General features: G+C 44.7%; 1 protein-coding gene across 6 annotated transcripts in view; it reads left to right on the plus strand.

Moving 5' to 3' along the window:
* Positions 1-19,202, plus strand: part of TBC1D22B (TBC1 domain family member 22B) — an 83,339-nt gene that overhangs the window by 44,335 nt on the left and 19,802 nt on the right. For 4 of the 6 annotated variants that reach the window (XR_003124678.3, XR_003124677.3, XM_049092553.1 and 1 more), the window contains 4 exons: positions 9,416-9,522; positions 9,965-10,040; positions 12,569-12,696; positions 12,970-13,065. Coding sequence is in view for 4 of the 6 variants with exons in the window: in XM_049092553.1 (XP_048948510.1) it covers positions 9,416-9,522; positions 9,965-10,040; positions 12,569-12,696; positions 12,970-13,065 (407 nt within the window). In the remaining 2 variants the exon portion in view is untranslated. Of the gene's footprint in view, positions 1-9,415; positions 9,523-9,964; positions 10,041-12,568; positions 12,697-12,969; positions 13,066-17,924; positions 18,015-18,414; positions 18,538-19,202 lie in introns of those variants that run through there. The other 2 variants (XM_049092552.1, XM_049092554.1) reach the window with 2 other exon arrangements.

Below are 19,202 nucleotides of genomic sequence, written 5' to 3' on the forward strand. Positions count from 1 at the left end.
GCCTATGACTCCCGAGACTGGAGTACCTCCAGACTCTCATCTATGAGAATTTTTGGGCTTAGATGATATTGTTGATCTAACTAGAAACATATTAAGGTCCAGTATGACTGATAGTGTAGTCATCATCAAAATAAATTGCTTAATAGCAACTATTTAAGTGATACACATGAAGAAATTGTGTAGAAGAACAGCACTTATGACCTGTCTTGTTTTCAAAAACAGAGTAGGTGTCTGGTGGTTTCTCTTAGTACGAAATGAAACAGTTTCAAATAACTCTTCCTGTTCTCTTCTGTTTGAAGCAGTATAGTAGGATTTTCATTTCCCATCTTACTGGAAGCATGATGTTTTCAGAAGCACCATTGCAATGGAACTCCCAGAAGGAAGGCTTTCTCAGACCTCTGACTTACGAGTCCAGTTCCCTGTGTGACATTTCCACTTGGATACGTTGTAGATGATCAGTTAGGGCTAGTGTGGCTACACGTGACTGGGACCCCACATATTAGTATCTTAAGGAAGGTAGAAAAGTTTACTTCTCTCACGTTAAAAGTTGAGAGGTCAGTAGTTCAGGGCTTTTATGTTGCCCTAAGATATCAGGGACCCAGTCTCCTCTGCCTTGTTCTACCATTTTCAGCCTGTGGTTTTCTTCTTGTGATCCAAGATAGCTATTTGTGCTCCAGCCATCATGTCTGTATTCCATCCAGTATGGAGGAGGAAAGGAAGAAAAGCATACACCTTCCATTTAAGGACATTTCCCAAAGTTGTGTATGGTGCTTGGATTTGAATCTCTTTTGTCTGCACTTAGTCATATGGCTATACCTAGCTGCAAATGAGGCTGGGTAGCCAAGTACCCTTTAGGGGTCCTTTCACCAAGAAGTAGAGGGGAACAGCTATTTGTGGACAGCCTGTAATTTTTGCTGCCCCAGGGCTTCTCAGACTCCGTGTTTCACTGACTCCTTTTCTCCCCACATCCAGCCACTCTTTTCTCTCAGTTGGCAGCATTTCCTGACTCCTAAGTCAGAAATGCTAAGAATTGTGCATGAGTCTCAGTCTTCTATATCCAATCAATTACAAAGGTCTGATGACTTTATGTTCTAAATGTTTTCAAATCTGCTTCCCTCTTCATTCTTCTGTGACTGCCCTAGGTCAAGCCTAGATTGCTGAAATGGCTACGCGTGTGTTCCCTTCTCTGGTTTTATCCTCTTTGAAATCCACCTATACACCATTCAAACACAGACTTGCCCATGTAGCTCCTCTCCTTAAAACCCTTTAGGAACATCCCATCATGTACAGGTTCAAGCAGCCAGGTTGTCGAGCTCGTACAAGGCCTTATGGGATCTGTTCCCTCCTCACCCCCCCCCCATTTTTTTCCCCTCCTCACCCCTTAAACTCCACCGTCCCAAATTGACATAAACTAACGCCTATCCTGCACCATCTCCTTCTTGTCCCCTGGGCTAATCCTGATTCATCCTTTACAAAAGGAAGCCTGCCTTCACACTCCTTTGCCCAGGCCACCCCAATAGCACTCTTTCCATAACCCTGTACATTTCTTTTGTAGCACTTTACCACACTGGTTATTGTTTGTGTTGTCCTGCTGCCCTCTGCCACCAGATTATATGATTCTTTGAGACCAGAGAGTATTTTTTTAAAGATTTATTTATTCATTTATTTATTTATTTATGACAGACATAGAGAGGCAGAGACACAGGAGGAGGGAGAAGCAGGTTCCATGCCGGGAGCCCGACGTGGGACTCGATCCCAGGACTCCAGGATCATGCCCTGGGCCAAAGGCAGGCGGCAAACCACTGAGCCACCCAGGGATCCCGACCAGAGAGTATTTAAATATCTTATATTCCCAGTGCTTTTATCTTGATGTCCAAAATAGGCCTTCCATATGTGTCTAGATTAATGACAGAATGAAAATGTCATTATAACTTTGTAAGACATTCAGGGACTAGTATGGCTTTGCTGGGCTTGGCCACCAGAGGGCAGTGAATTACAATATTTTGATGCTGTGCTGAATTAGCCAGAAGTTTTCTCTCTTCTAAGGGAGGGACAGCACAAGTATTCATGGAGTGTCTGTACTGGGCACTGGGGATGTGACTGTAAGTAAATCAGGCAGACACAAATCACTGTCTTACTTCTAGGTGTTTATTCAAGGAAAATGAAAGCTTACAGTTTTCAAAAGACTGTACAAGAATATTCATAGCAACTTTATTCATATAGACAAAAATTGGAACCAACCCAAATATCTGGTAACAGGAAAACTCACTGGATTCATACTAAGCAATAATAAGACTGAGCTATTGATAAACACAACAGCGTGGAATAAACTGTCCCAAAATTACTATGTTGAGCAAAAGGAGTCAGATACCAAAAAAATACACATTAAATGATTCCATTTAAATGGAGTTCAGAAATAGTCCATGGCACTAGAAATAAAAGCAGGGCTTGACTCTGGTGGGAGATTGACTGGGAAGAGGCATTAAGAAATTTCTGGGGTGCTGGAAATGTTTTCTATATGGAACGAGGCATCTTTTACACAGATGTATACATGGGTCAAAATGGAACTGTGAAGGCACCTGGGTGACTCAGTTGGTTGAGTGTACAACTTGATTTCTGCTCCAGTCATGATCTCAGGGTCATGAGATTGAGCCCTGCATCAGGCTCTGTACTGAGCATGGAGTCTGCTTGAGATCCTCTCTCTTCCTCTGCCCTCCCCTCCCCCCTGACCCCTGCTTGCACACATGATCTCTCTCTCTCTCTTACAAAAAAAAAAAAGGAACTGTGTACTTATGTGTAGTCTATTATATATAAATTATACGTTTAAAAATCCCCCATAGAACCTAACTTCTGATGAGCAGAAACAGACAATGAATAGAAACACGGTTAGTGTTTGCCGGACTGTGATGAGTGCTATGGAGTGGTAAAAGTGGAGACAACGCCCTATCAGCACTAGTGGCAACAGGAGCAGGTCTCAAACGGACAGTGAGCCAGGGTCACACTGAGGAGGGGACGTTTGCACTAAGTCCTGAAGGAGGGTGGGGGTGGGGGATGCAGTTACTATTTGATAGTTAACACTCAGATTTTCAGAGAAAATGGGTTGTTGGTAAGAACTCCCCATGTACTCAGGTACCGGGGACTCAACAGCCAGGTCTTGTCCTGGGCTGCTATGGATACTCCAGCCCCCTGCTCTGAGTTCCTGGGAGGCCCCTCTTCCACCCCATGTCCAACTCTCTGTGTGTGATATCCAGCCTGCCCATCCTGTCCTCCCCTGTCCAGTGAGGTGTGGAGGCCAAGGGTGAACCCGGACAAACTTCTGTAGTAATGGCGGATTTTCATTACAGGCTGAAGAGGGCATTCCTTGTTTGCTTCTTAAAGTAAACTTTAAAGAATAACATACTTTAAAAAAATACATATCTCATACATGCACAGCTTGATATGTTTCCTCTAAATAACTAGCATCTATATCAGGACGTGGAACATCTCCATCCCTCCAGAAGTCCTCTTGTGTTCGCTGCTAGTCCCTCCTCCCTCAAAGGCAGCTACTTCCCTAACTTCTAGCACCCTGATTAGATTTGCCTGTTTTTTACACTTTATATAAATTAAATCATATAGTAATGATATTCCATTTTCTATTTTAATGCTATTGGTTTGGAGGGAATTGGGGAGTGTAGTTGATACTGAATTTTTTTTTTAGCACCCACCTCCAGATGCTTCCTGGCCCCATCTTTGTAGATGAAGTAGCCTTGTATGGCTAGGCAGTTGAGGAATATGTGAGGCTCTCCCCAGCAACACACATACATGTGGAGACTGCCCCCCCCCCCATCATTGAGCTGAACCACTTTCACCTGACACTCAAGAGTGGTATGTGCACTTCATGGGATGTCCCGTGCTAGATTTCCGATTTCATAGGAGGGAAGTCTTCCAGGTGCAAGTTGTGGCTTATCTCTCTGGGATTTTAAGACTTAGCCTGCTCTCTCCCTGGTAGTAAGCTGAATGACACGTGCATGCCTGCCTGCCTGCCTGCTCTTTCTCCCTGGCATCAGACCTCGAATAAGTGAGAAATGGTAACAGAAGAGAAATTGTGATAGCTAACATGTGCAAGATGTTTGAACCTAGATGAAAAGCCCCTGAGCAGCTGACAATGGGGGCCCCGGACTTCCCCAAGCCTGTTCACATCCACATGGTGACATCCAGCCTGCCCCTGTGGCTGGTCTTTGGACAAGCCCTAGAAGGTTAAGTGTGTGCTGGACTTGGCCCTTCTTTTGTCCTTTTAACCTGAGTACTCGTATAGTCTGGGTTTATATAATCTAGGGTCCTACAGCCTGTGCCAAGAGGCTAAGTTAACCAGCAATCATGAATGTTTGCTGTAAAAGTAATACAGGAACCTGAGGAAAATAGAGAAGATGTGGTGAGTATGTTGTTGTTGTTGTTGTTGTTTTAAGATTTTATTTATTTATTCATGAGAGACACAGAGAAAGGCAGAGCCGTAGGCAGAGGGAGAAGCAAGCTTCACAGAGGGAGCCCAATGTGGGACTCAATCCCAGGACCCCAGGATCACGCCCTGAGCTGAAGGCATATCCTCAACCACTGAGCCACTCAGGCGTCCCGGGTATGTTGGTTTTTAAATAAAATTTTAACCAGGGTATCATGATGCATGTATACTCTGTGTACTCCACACTGAGTAGGGGTATAGCCAGATATCATGTATCATTCTGAGTCAATTGTTGTCTTTTAGTCACTACACTGAGTGACAGGCCCAGTGTCAGGAAGGGCTCCCTGGTCGCTGCTTCTCTGCATCTTTGAGACAGCATGCCTCCTCTCTCACAGTGTGTGGCGTGGTCCTCATGAAACAGAACTGCCTCCCTGCAGGCCTCTGCTCTGTAGGAGCCTCAGAAGAAGTCTTTCCTCTGACCTTCTCCTCAGAGGAGACCCACTCTCTGTACTCTCCTTTCTCTGCCAGGTTGTTTGACTTTCTAGGAATTAGCCAGGGGCCCCTCCACCCTCTCTATACTAGGGTTTGCAGTAGTGTCCTCATCTTGGCTGCTGCCATCATATACTTGCCCAGAAATGCAAATGAGTTGTGCCCAATAATACTTTTTTTTTTTTTTTTTTAATTAGAGAAATCATGAGCAGAGGGAGGGGCAGAGGGAGAAGGAGATGCAGATGCTTAACCAACTGAGCCGCCCAGGTACTACATTTATATAGCACTTAAAAATGATGACATAGGGGATCCCTGGATGGCTCAGCAGTTTAGTGCCTGCCTTCAGCCCAGGGAGTGATCCTGGAGTCCCGGGATCAAGTCCCACATCAGGCTCCCTGCATGGAGCCTGCTTCTCCCTCTGCCTGTGTCTCTGCCTGTCTCTCTCTCTCTCTCTCTCTCTCTCTGTCTCTCATGAATAAATAAATAAAATCTTTTAAAAAAAAGATGACATATAGGTGGTCAGATGAAGTCCTTGACACTTTTCTTAAAGTAGTGTTTTCCTGGATGAGACGTTTTAAGTTCTTATTTTATGAGGTTCTTTAGATGTGTGGCCAAAATTTTATTTTTTTTCTTTCCTCAGTTTTTGTGTTCAGAAAAGCATTATGCAAGGTATTCTTACCCGTCTAATCCTAAAAAAAATAAAGACAGGAATTAGGTAAACCAGAGGCTTTGGGAAAAAGAAAGGCTATCTGCAGTCTGATGCCTTGAACTCTCTCCTACCCGCCATTTGGGCTGAATCATTCTGACCCAACAGTTCACAAAATCTAGAAATTGCCCTGCAATCACAGATGGTTCCCAGGAAGTGCCTAGAACAGCGAAGAGGAAAAGACGAGTTACTCTTGTCAGTTTAAGCAGAACTAGTTCTTCCCAAAGCTGTTGGGGAGTATTTGACACATAAACAAGGCTGATTTCAGGTGTAGGACTTGAGAGTTCTCAGAAAAATCAACACTTGGCTAGAGTCACCGCTCAAGTATGTTTTATCAGCTGATAAATGGGCATGTTCTTCTTAGCCCAGAGTGGGCAATTTGATTCTTACAAAGAGCTTTTGGGTTTCCTCTTTTTGGATGCTTTGCCTTTTAAAATAGCCATAAAAATATCCTTAAAATCTCATCGCCTTCAGTCTGAGTCCTGGCTGTTGTATGCTCTGTAATGACAACCAAAGACGCTGCCCTCATTCGGGACTGCATTGCTGGCATGGTTTCCCATTCCAGCTTCAATTATATGTTGAATTTTCTCAAGTGGAATGTTTAATGATCCTTCTGAACAGACTGTTTATGCTGAATGAAGCTCTTCAGAGAGCATTTGGGCCTCCCTTCCTCTGCTGCTTTTTGCTGGTGCACTCAGCTCACAGTTTTTGACTGAATGTGTGAATTTTATCCTCCCAGCAGGCAGAGTACTAGAACTAAACTCTCCTCCCACTCTCTGAAAGGCTGCTTAACTATCCCACTGTCTGTGAAAGCAAAGGGCTAATGGGCAGCCCAGGCATCAGGGCAGCACACAGGGAGACAAGAGGCCCTGACTCAGGGCCCCCAGAGAGGGCTCAGCGTCTTGTCTGTTGGTCCCTTTGTTCCCTGGACAGCTCAAGATTTGGGATTGGTACAGTTACTGAGAGTGGCATCATATTGACTTAAGACCTCACATTGTTAGATTTTCCTCCTTTAGACCAAATGGTGGAAATGGGAAGCTTTGAAAATTATTTTTAAGGTATATGTTGGAATTAGTTAGGTTTGGCTGTAAATACTGTTATCACTTAAAAGAGATAGAAGGTTGTTTGTTTCTCATTTTAATGACAATAATACTAGCTAACGTTTACATAATGCTTATTTTGTGCCAGGCACTGTTGTTAGCACATTTCATGTATTAATTCACTTAATCCTCAAAATATTCCATGACGCTGATAAGATATTACCACCTTAACGGAGGAGACATTGAGGCACCAAAGTAAAGTCATTTGCCCAAAACCACATACCTAGGAGTGACAGAGCCAGGATTTGAGTCTGCCTCCAGAGTCTGTAGTCTTAGCCACATGCTATCCTGTCTGACACAGGCTGTCAGGGCTTATTCCCATTGTTCTCGGGGATTCGGGCTCTTTCTCTGTTGTTACCCTTCCCAGTTACATTTCCACTGCAACATTCTGGAACTGTAGAATGCCCAAGTTGGAAAAGACTCCTCAAATTACTATGGAGTTCTGGTTGTTCATTTGGGAAGTGTGTGGGAGTAGCAGGAGTGTTTTTTGTCTGGAGCCTTTCTTGTGGGTTTCAGAGGTTTTTTTTTTTTTTAATAACCCTCTTCTCATAAAGAGGGGGCTACTGCTCAGGACAGTGGTTTGAGCCACGGTCACTCGAGGAAATAGCACTCTCCTCCTGCACTTGGCCCCGGGGAGTGGGTTGGTGGAACCTGTAGGTCAGAATCCATGGGAGGATCTCAGAAATGTAATATGAAGCAAAGAGAAAAAGGAAAATTCTGAACCGGGTCTTAGAGCTCAGTATTATTTAACTAAGTTCATAGTTTGTATACAGCACATAGTAAGTAGTTGAAGTTGGGCGGGGGGTGGGGGGGGAGGATGATATTTATTAGCAGGCTTTTTTTTTTTAACGTGATTTCTCAAGTGGACCTTAGTATATTATCTGAAGTCTTAGTTTCTGCAAGCTTAGTGTTAGTTTACAAAATCTTTATTCCTGTTTGGTGATAAAAGGCAAGTGTAGTCAATTGTAGCCCCTTTTTTCCTAAAATAATGTACACTTTTTCCTTGACTATAAAAAATTATGGTTATTGTAGAAATTTTGAAAAGTCTAGTAAAGCTTAAAGAAAATAAAAATCTTTTATCCCTACTACCTAGGAAATAAACACTGTAAACCTTGTGATATATTTTGTCTTTCCTTTCTGCTTATATAAGTACACATAAATATTGTATGTACAGTAGCTGAGAGTATACCATAAATAATTTTGTATTTTGCTCTTTTCCCTTAACACTGTGACATGCTTTCCTGTGTCATTACAAATTCCTAATAAACTTCATTTGAAATAACTCTATTATACCTACTGTGTGCCAGGCACCATTGTTAGCATTTTACATGTATTAACTGTGGCTGTACTTTGAGTTAGGCTTTTAGTTTGTTTCTAGCATTATAGTTTTTCTACACAGCATCCCACCCTCCCCAAAAGGGTTTTTCTAGCCCTTGATGTCTATTAAAAAATGCTGTTTGTACAGGATGAAAATCCAAGAATTGTTACGCGTTGTCCCAGGGGGGTTCAGTTGTAGGTCTTCATAATAATTCTCATAAATGAAAGGCCTGGATTCGGAATACATTTCATCGGATGCCTGTGTCTCCGCAGCACCAGGGACTGCAGTGAACGTTCTATTTTCAAAATAGAGCTGCGGGTCTAAAGAGAAAAGCCGCTTCTGCCGCAGAACTCAAGCCTGCACATTTCCGCGCATGGTCTCTGCAAGGCACGCGGGGGCCTGTGGGTTGAGGTGGCCTATTGTGTTGGGCAAGGAGAGCCTTTCTTAGTACTTCCACTTCTGTGGCAGGAAGAAAACCTCCTATGGCATTTTACTTCTTCAGGTTTCTAGAGGATCTTGATGTAATCCCCACTTGGATTTCAGACCAGATAGACTGCCTCTCACTATAGTTACTTAGTGTGGTGTTTCCCTAAGAAGCTAACAGATGGTCCTCTTTAAAAGAGGTCCAGTGGCTATAGAAGCCTGGGAAGTACTGGATAAATAGTGTTAAACAGATTTACTTAATGTAGAATTTGTTACAATTCCTCATGTCCTTTTGTATGCTATGATCTTTGTGAATCTCCGTGATGAAGATGTAAGGCACCATTTGTCAACCGTATTTGTCTATGGAACCCCTTTCCTCTGGAGTATCCTCTCAGTCTGATTTATAACCCCATGTAGGAACTATCAAATTAGTAAAATTAAATCCCAGAAGCTCCTACTGGTTTGGAGGCTATCTGCCCTCACACACTCATCTTCACTTCTGAGTGGTGAGACTTTGGGTCTGCCTTCTCAGAATATGGAGATTGTGTCTTTAAAATGAGCTACGGGGGCCATCTGATCCCAGCATTCTCACTACATAGAAGTGTGAGTATGCCAGGCAGCTTACTAAATTTCTGAAATCAAAGGCCTGAAGTATCTTTTCCTAAAACCAAATAAACAAAAGCAGAAGAGAAAGATATGTTGGACCCAGTGGAATTGATGGGAGAAGTGGCCTGTTCCGTCTTGTAATGAGATTCTCAAGAACTTTCCTAGGAATGCTGGCCCACCTGACCAGGGAAGGAGGAAGGCATGCCCTTGTTCCTTGGCATCAGCTTAGCCTGGCTCTCCCCTGACCTTAAGGAAGGACACTGTTGAAGTTACCAAACTCTGTCTTTCTCCATTTTTTAGAGAAGACCTCTGGACTTTCTTCACCTTTTGTTTTACAGAAGAGGATGTGGAGAACTTTGATGTGACCAATTTGTCTCAGGACATGCTTCGAAGCATTGAAGCCGACAGCTTTTGGTGCATGAGCAAACTACTAGATGGGATCCAGGTGAGCCAGTTCTGCCCTTGTGGGTTGCCCCACAAGCCTTCAAGTACCTTCTTGCTTTCCTCCATCTTGCAGGGTCCCCCACCCAGCATGGCTCTACCTCGTTTTGGTACATCCATCTTCACCTCTTTTGTTAGCTTTACAGCTTTCAAAACGTCTAGCGTCACCTGGACTCTGAGGAGGTCTCTGTGTTGCCCTGGCTTTGTCCTCCGAGTGTGCCACTCCTTTCTCCCATATACCCCGAGCCAGGCGGTTCACTTCCATATTGTGAGGCTCTGCCAGGCCTTTCCTGTGCTGGCTGTTCTGCCGATTTCCTTTTGTTCCTCAGAACGCTGGTAGCAGCTTTGGAAAAACAGCCTGTGCTTTTAAACGTGTTTCAGTGACCTTGAGAGTGGTAGCACCACTTTGGACTCCCTGTTCATCCTGGGCTCTATGTCATTTGCAGGATAACTACACCTTTGCACAACCAGGGATCCAGAAGAAGGTCAAGGCGCTGGAAGAGCTTGTCAGCCGGATTGATGGTAGGTTGGAAGAAGAGGAATTCTCTGGCAGTAGCACAGTATGATTCTGACACAAGCCAGCAGTGCTGCTGGGACCTCTCCTCAGCCCGCCACCACCCTCTCCAACTCACTCTGTGCTGTTGGCGACACCCTTGTCCTTCCACATCTCAGTGGGAAGAGGAAGGGGAGCTCTGCTGGCACCTCAAGTTCTTTCTCTTTTGTTTTCTGTCACCAAGTTCTATCAGTTCTTTCAGCATCTCCTTTCACTTCACCCTTTCTTTTTCTTTCTTTTTTTTTTTAGCCCTACTCCCTCCCTCCCTCCCTTTTTTTCTTTTCAGATTCACCCTTTCTTCTCCATTTTCCTAGCCACAGCTGGTCCAGCCACGCCTGGACTTCTATAGCTTCCTCCTAGAAGGACTTGCTTCCTCCATACTCTTCCCTCTTGCAAACTTTCTGTCACACAACCATATCTTTCTAAAGCACTGTTCTGGTCATATCTCTCTCCTGCTTGGAAGCTTCTCATGGCTCTCCATTGCTTTAAGCATCAAGCTCTAGTCTGACCTTGGCCTTGATGTGGTGATGTCACTCCTGGGCTTGATGCACACTCCTCAAGTCCGGCCCATAGCAGGCCTCTTCCACTGCATCCTGTGACCAGTTTGGGCTGGGTGAGGGGGGCAGGCAGGAAGTGAGACATGGCGCTCCTTCTGAAACAGGGTGGCTTTGAGGAGCTGAAGCCTCACAGTAATTCCTTGGCTCTGGCTTGGGATCATGAACTCTAGAACTAAAAGACAACTTGGGAGTCCCTACTTCTTACTGATGAAGAAACTGAGACCCAGAAAGAGAAGTCAGAATTAAGTTTCATAATGATAGCCTAGAACACCACAGCAAGGTCTTCTGTTAAGTGGGCTCAGTAGCACTAGTTAGGTTGTAAAGCTTTCTTATGACTCCACTAGATACTACATGACTAAGACATCTCATTTCCTGACTTTCTATCGTGGATCTTGTGCTTCACCAAAGCATTGCCTTCCCCCCATCTGACTCCCCGTACAGAAACTGCGTATCTTTCTCTCCTCCCCAGCTTCTCTTTTCTTGAAAACCTTCCCTGGTGAATTCCACTCATTCTGGCTTCCTTTTTTTTTTTTTTTTTTTTTTTAAGATTTTTTTTAAAAAAATTATTCATGAGAGAGGCAGAGACATAGGCAGAGCATAAGTAGAGGGAGAAGCAGGCTCCCGGCAGGGAGCCCAATGTGCAACTCAATCCCAGGACCCTGGGGTCACGCCTGAGCCAAAGGCAGACACTCAACCACTGAGCCACCCAGGTGTCCCTCCAGCTTCCTTTTTTGACTTAGGATTTCAGTCTTCCTGTCTTGTTTGCTGATTTACAGTTGTTTCTAGCACATCCGTCCATAGGATGTTTTTCGATCTTTGTCTCATCACCCTGACCCCACCCTTAGCCAGCACAGGGCCCACATCCAGCTCTCTTGCATCCCTCATCCCAGGTTCCAGAGGGCAGGTGCTGTGCTTTCTGCCACTGTCTGCCCTATCCTTGTTTTTTCTGCCCTCAAATACCTGATAGTAAAGGCATAGTATTTTAGGATAGGGGATTTCTAAGTGTATGTATCTTTATTGTTTGATTGAATTATAGAAGTAATGCACATTAAAAAAACTAAAAACAATTTGTAAAAATAAAAAATAAAAAGTAACACATCCTCCCCCTTCCTTAAATTCTATTCCCCAGAAATAACCATTGTTATTATTCTTTCAAAAAATTATCTTATGTATTTTCCACATGCCAGCTGCAGTTGTAAGCACTTTTGTCTCCTCATTTTATCCTCCCTGAAACCTTTGTAGGTATGAATGATTATCCACATTTTATAGATTAGGAAACTGAGGAGGATAATAATTTTTTTTAATGCTATTAAGCACTATTTAAAGGGCTGTCATGTAGAACATGGATTTGGGATTGTCCCAGAGTTCCACACAAACACTAAGGGTGGGAGTCAGGAAGGGGCCAGTTCCTACTGAATATGGTGAAGCACTCTCTGGGGAATCACTTAATGCATCAGTGGGAGAGGCTGCCCTTAATGGAGTCAGTGAACCTCTTTGGCAGTGTTTAAGTCCCTGCTGGCTGCTGTCTGTCAGGGATGCTGAGGAAGAAGTCCTCACCGGCAGGAAGATGACCAATGTGACCCCCATGGTTCTGCTCCATTCTGACTCCTCCTCTGAAGAGTAATAGGGTCAAGCAGCCAAGTGAACCTCACATCTACTGCTTTATGGCAAGAGCAAGCCTGTGAAGGAAGAACCTAGAACATCACCATGGATGTTAAGCTAGTTTTACTACATGTGGGGCTGCGTTAACCATACAGTGTGGCTGTGAGATGGTGGCATCGAACACAAAGGATGGTCAGATGCCAGTGTGGCTTTTCTGTGCCTGGCTTCCCCAGGAGGAGTGGGGAAAGAGAGATTAAAACTGCCTTTTTGGATCATGTGACTGTCAGGGTCCAGTCCTCTAGGTTGTGCTCTTGGGGCCAATGATACTCCTGTTTCAGAGCAGGTACATAATCACTTCAGGAGGTACGAGGTCGAATACCTACAGTTTGCCTTTCGTTGGATGAACAACCTGCTCATGCGGGAGCTTCCCCTTCGCTGCACCATCCGTCTGTGGGACACATACCAGGTATGAAGTGCTCCATGCTAGGCTGTCCCTGAGGCACCAGGCTCCTCGCCCTGGCAGATGTACTGCTCAGAAGTTCCCTCACCTCCTTCCCACTTCTGTGTCTGCCTTAGTCTCCGGGGAAGGACCTCTGCACAGTCTGCTCGGGCCTCTGTGTGCCCAGCCATGGAAGGAGTGCTGTGCCGTATGCCTACCTTGCGGGAGGATTGGAACCAAGAGGGCTAAAGCCAGTTCCTTGTCAGGGCCTGGAGACCTAACTGTCTTTTCCCTCCCCAGTCTGAACCAGAAGGGTTCTCCCATTTTCATCTCTACGTGTGTGCAGCCTTCTTGATCAAGTGGAGAAAGGAGATCTTGGATGAGGAGGACTTTCAGGTAAGTGGCCAGGAGCCCAGGCTGAGGGGAGTTATCCCATTCATGGGGCTGTACAGATAGAAGGCACTAAGGCAGGTGGCTGGCCGGGAAGAGGGAAGGAGATAGGCTGCTCAGAAGAGGTTGCCCCTCCTAGTTGGCAGAATGGCCAAGTCAGCCAGCCCCAGAATTCTGCAGTGTGAAGAAGGGTCTTAGGGCCTGAAATACTGCAGAGCAGTTAAGCCAGCCTAAGAGATATTTCATTCATTCATTGATAAGCCTTTGCTGAATGCCTGCCATGTTCTAGGCACGGTTGGAGGCATAGGATACATTGAAAAGTAAATCAGACAGAGATCCCTATTCCCAGAGAGCTTACACGCTAGTTGGGAAGAGACTTAACAATAGGCAAGAACATAGTAAATTAAACAGAATGTTAGAAGGTGATGAGAATTTTTTTTTTTTTTTTTTTTTTAAGTAGAGCAAGATAAAGGAATTATTAGGTGGTAGGGAAGGGACAGTTTGCAATTTCAAAAAAAGTAGGATAGGCTCACTGAGAAGGTGCCATCTGAGCAAAGGCTCAAGCAAGGTGAGAGAGTCATGGACATCTGCGGCACAAGAGTGTCCAGGCAGAGGGAACAGCCAGTGCAAAGGCCTTAAGGCAGCAGTGTGCCTGGGCTATTTACAGAATCGTGGTGGCCAGTGTGGCCTAAAGCAGAATGGTCCAGAGGAAGAATAGGAAAATGTAAGGCCAGAGTCACAAGATACCCAGGTCACAGAGGACTTTGTAGCCACTGTAAGTTTGGGCTTTTATTTGAATGGAAGAGGAGCCATAAGAATGTCTTAAGCAGAGGAGGGACATGATCTGACTTATATTTTTAAAGGATCACTCTGGCTTCTATGTAGATTGTAGGTATGGACAAAGGTGGAAGCAGGGAGACCACCCAGTAGGCTGTTAGAGTCCTCCAGGTGAGATGTGAGGGTGGCTTGAACCTGCATGGCATCAGTGGGGGTGTGACAAGTGAGCAGATCTTTGTGTGTGTGTATGCACACATACGCGTGTGTGCATGCATATATATTAGATCATATATATATTTTGTTAATAGAGCCAACAGGATTTCCTGATGAATTGGGTGTAGAGTAGGACAGGAAGGGTTGAGTCAAGATGACTGAGTTTACAAGAAGGCTATAGGAGGAACAGGTTTATGGAGGACTTTCAGGAGTTCAGGTTTGGCATGTCGAATTTGAACTGCCATTAGACACCCAAATGGAGATCTAGATAGGCAAATAAATCTTATAAGTTGAGAGCTCAAAAGAGAGAAAGAGGTCTGGATTGGACATGTATATTTAGGAACCTTTGGCTAGATGGTCCTTAAAGCCAGGACAGTAGAGACCTGTAAGGAAATGAGTGTGGACAGAGGAGAGGAGAAGTCCAGGCCTGAGCACTGCCACACCTTTGTGAGACAGCTGGGGAGAAGAGGTGGACAGAGCAAAGGAGACAGAGGGGGATGGCCAGGGAGAGTGGGGCAGCCCAGAAACCTTGGCTAGGGATGTGAAGAAGACGGAGGGTACGTGTTAAACGATGGAAAGCCAAGCTGCTGTTCCAAGAGGCCCACAAGAAGGGGTAATGGGGAATTGGGTTCAAGGAGATGGATTGCGAGGCTCTGCAGTCTTCAGGGACAGGCCTGGAGCTTGTTCATAGTTCTTCTCTCTGGGGTAGGCTGGGGGGCTTGTCTTTCTCTGCTTTGTACATTTCTGGACTAAGGGATTTCTCCTTCCTTCCTTCTTCCTCCCTCTCTCCTTCCCTCCCTCATCTATGACTCTTAAAAGCAGGGGGGAAAGCCAGAGAAGGTCAACTGTTCTTCTAAGTTCTAACTACTAACATAGGTGTTCTCAAGAGTAACAGAAGGCTTTCTGTGATCCCAGAGCTGTACCTCTCCGTAATTGTCATTAGGTGGTTAAAGAACAGAAGTCTGCTCAGTGGATAGGTGGAAAGACGGGACCCAACTTGCCCAAGTAAGGGCTTTGGAAAGCAAAGGGGAGAGCGGGCTTCTGTGAGTAGATGCTAGCTATGGTGCCGAGGCCACAGGCAGCTGGTAAAGAGCCACAGCTTCTGCCAACAAGCAGCATATGTGACATCCTAGGATAAATGAGCATGAGGGGCTGGAATGGCCGTGTGCTGGGGTAAGCTATCAATTTTGATAATGTGGTTGAGGTGGAGCAGGATTTCAAGAGGATGAAGTCTAATTTAGTTATCATGAGCCAGGCTCAGAGGGCCTTGTCATATGTGATAAAAGTGCTTCCCAGATTAGCTCAGAGAGGTGGAGATGATTCCTGGAATGGCTTTTAGCAGTTCACAATATTGGCAGAGCGCAGGACCATAATAGTCTGTGACTTTAAAACTATGTTAGACATAGAGATGTTCTTTCCTGGGTTGCATATTTGATTATCTGATGGATTTGAGGTCTTTCTGCAGTAACCCACAGAATGACAATGAGGATTGTGCCTGCTGCTCTATTAACACGTTACTTAGTCTACTCGAGGAGTGTCACCTTTTTCTTTTAGACGAAATGGAAGGGACAGTTAAACTGGATAATCTGCAAAGTCCCTCCTAGCCCCACAGTTCCATGATGTTATGGCTAAGAAGAGAAAACATGCCTGGGGGCAGATCCTAGCTCTGCCACCTTTCTAGGTGTGCAACTTTAAGCAAAGTAACTTGACTTTCTGTGCCTCAATGTTCTTACCTGTAAAATAAGGATAAGAGTACCTACCTCCTAAGGCTATTGTGAGGATTAAACAGTTAATACACATGAAGCAGTTAGAATGGTGTAGTTGCCCTACAGCCTCAGAACAGGGCGCTTATTATTATTATTGCTCCCTGAAAAGTACTCAGTGAGGTGAAGACAGTTTTAGGAACCACGTCTGAGTAGATGTGTGACTTCTGAGTAAACCATGTGACTTACTTACCTGATCCTGGGAGAAACTACCAAGCTGGTTGAACAAACAGGACTGGAGAGGGGGTGTCAAAGGGTGTGGGGCAAAGAGCAGTGTCACAGCTGTGGCAAAAGCCCCCAGAAGGAAGGGCACCTACTTCTCCTTAGCTGAGCAGATATCTGGATTCACATTGCCTGGGAGAGGGGACCAAGAACTGATGACAGGAGGATCACTTGAGGATATTTTCTTCCTGAGACCTCTGAGCAAGGGGACCTGAGGCAGCTCGGTACACAGAAGTAGGGGCAGGATGGCCCATCTTCTGAGCCATGGACCTCTTGAAATGAGAGCTTCTTACAGATCTGGGCCAAGGCTCTTTCATGGCATGGGGGGGCCCCTTGGCATTTCTGGCTTTCAGCCTGGGCTGGTCTAATGGAAGGATCATGATAATATTGGGGTGAGGCTTACGGCATTGTTTTTATAGGCCCAAATGGTCAGATACTAGCAATTTCATAAGGTTCAATGGAATAACAGAGAATTCTTAGCACTTTAATGTGTTCTAAGCACTAATCTAAATGCTTACTGTGTTAATTTAATCCTTGCAATAGTCCCACAAGGTAAATCATAATAACTGCACCCTCCTTCCCATTTTACAAATGAGCAAACTTAGTCTCAGCGAGATTAACTAACTAGCCCAAGGTCACCCAGGGAGTAAGTGGTTGATACTCAGAATCCGTGCCACACACATGGATTGTGTTCTTTTGCCTCTGCCTTAGGGGCCTGGCCAGACAACTGGGGCACTTGAGCTGAATTCACACAGTAGCTACTCAAGGTCCCAGGCAAGGATCTGCCCTGCCTGCCTCAGGCACTGCCCCCTCCTCCCCCTCTCAGGGCTTCTTCTACCCTCCACCATTCTCCCCTTTCATTGACAATCACTCTCAGGCTTTCTTCTCACAAAGTAAATGTTTAACAACAGATTGGTTGTTTTAAGACTGAGAAAGAAGTGCTCCAAGGTCCTCTTCTTGTTCTACTATATTGGCTCCTGGGTTTTTCTTCTGCTGCTACCAGAAGGACCTGTGACTTCCTCATTCCTCTTCCTGCCCTCCCTCCTTGGTCTCCATGGGAAGGTGGAACCCAGGCGGAGCCTGAATGACCACCTTGCCTGAAGGCAACAGGGAGTTCTGGGCGTGTGTGCAAGTTGCTGGAGCTGCTGGTCTGGGCCTCTGTCTGGGAAGTCCTGGAGTCCCACCCAGGCCCTGAGAGAGCCACCAGCGCTCTAGGGGCTGAATGTCAGATGCAGGAGGGGCCCCAGGAGGAGGGACTCCACTCAAACCAGGGTTTTTTTGTTTTTGTTTTTGTTTTTGTTTTTTAAGATGTATTTATTTATTTTGGAAAGAGGGGGGGAGGGGGAGGGAATGAGTTGGAAGGAGGGGCATAGGGAGAGGGAGCCTGACCAGGCCAAGGATCAGGACTTGAGTTGAAGGCAGATGTTTAAACAACTCAGCTACCTAGGTGCCCCTCAAACCAGGTTTTTACAAAAGTGTACTCTATAGTTTATTTTGAAATAATTTTATACTTATGAAATGTGGCAAAAATAGAGTTCCCAAATAGTCCACTCATATCCACTTAATGTTTACATCTTCTATACTATAATTAACCAACCAGGAACTTCAAGTTGATAAGATACTATTTATCTACAGACCTTATTTGAATTTTACCAGTTTTCCCATTAATGCCTTTTTTCTAGACCAGGATCCAATTTAGGATTCTAATCTGGGACAGTTCCTCAGTCTTTGTCTTCCTTGACAAAGAAAATTTTCAAAACTTTTAAAGAGTAGTGATTAGTTATTTTATAGGATGACCTTTACTTTGGGGTTGTCTGATGTTTTCTTACAATGACATTGAGAGTCATACCTTTTGGGGAAGAAACCACAGAGGTGATGTGTTCTTCTCAGGATCTCATATCATATGGAGGCCCATGGCGTTGGCATGTCTCATTCCTGCTGCCCTTAATCACTTGCCTTAGGTAGGTCTCCAGACTTCTCCACTGTAAAGTTACTATTTCCCCTTTGGTAATTATTAAGTATCTTCTGGGGAAACACTGATACTATATAATTCCACTGTTTCTCATCATTATTTCACCCACTAATCTTAATATCCATTAACGGTTCTTGCCTGTAAGATGTTTGCCTAATGGAGATTTTCTATTTTCACCACTTCTTCTATATCTATTAGTTGCCATTCTTCTGTAAGGGAGAGCTGTCCCTGTCTCCCCTTTATTTATTCAAGTATTTATTTATATCAGTATAGATTCATGGGTGTTTATTTTTTTTCATGGGTTATTAGACACTCATTATTTTGCTATTCAGATTGTCTCAGCTTTGGTCCTTGGGTGCTCCTTTAAGATGTCTTTTGATCCCATCTTTTTTTTTTTTTTTTTTTGAGATTTTATTTTAGAGAGAGTGCACGCATGAGCAGGGGGAAGGCCAGAGGGAGAGAGAGAATCTCAGACTTCACACTGAGCACAGAGCCTGACGTGGAGACTTGATCACAGGACCTGAGGTGAAATCAAGAGTTGAATGCTCAACACACTGAGCTACCCAGGCATTCCATGATCCTGTCATTTTTAAGGCACTTCCTTATTTTCTGGTGCCATGAGATGTTCTCAGCTTACATTTTCTTTGCCCCACCTTGGAATCACCCATTCTCCAAGGAGCCCTGGTTAAGCCAATATTTTGCCCCTAAAAAATATTCAGAGGTATCATTATAACTTTGGAAATAAGATTGTAGGAAAACATTTATGTGAAGTCCAAGAACAGGTAAAAATTTTTTCATGATCTCTGTCAAGTCCCTGGTTGTGGAGGGAGTATTGACTAGCGAGGAACATCAATCTTCTGGGGCTCGGGAAGTGTTCTCTATCTTGATCTAGTGGTGGCTACATACATAAAAATCATCCAGGTGTACACTTAAGATTGTGTAGTTACTGTTTGTAAGTTATGCCTTGCAGAGAGTGCATGATAGAAGGCCACATGGTTCAGTTTGCGATGAGGCCACCATTGAGGAAAGTAAATAATAGAGGAAAACTAACACTAAAATCTGCCTATTAGGGTCACCTGGATGACTCAGTGGTTGAGCTTCTGCCTTCACCTCAGGGTGTGATCATGGGGTCCTGGGATCAAGTCCCACATCAGGCTCCCTGCTCAGCTGAGAGCCTCCTTCTCCCTTAGCCTCTG

Source organism: Canis lupus, chromosome 12 (assembly GCF_003254725.2).
Source record: "Canis lupus dingo isolate Sandy chromosome 12, ASM325472v2, whole genome shotgun sequence".
Taxonomy (NCBI): Eukaryota; Metazoa; Chordata; class Mammalia; order Carnivora; family Canidae; genus Canis; species Canis lupus.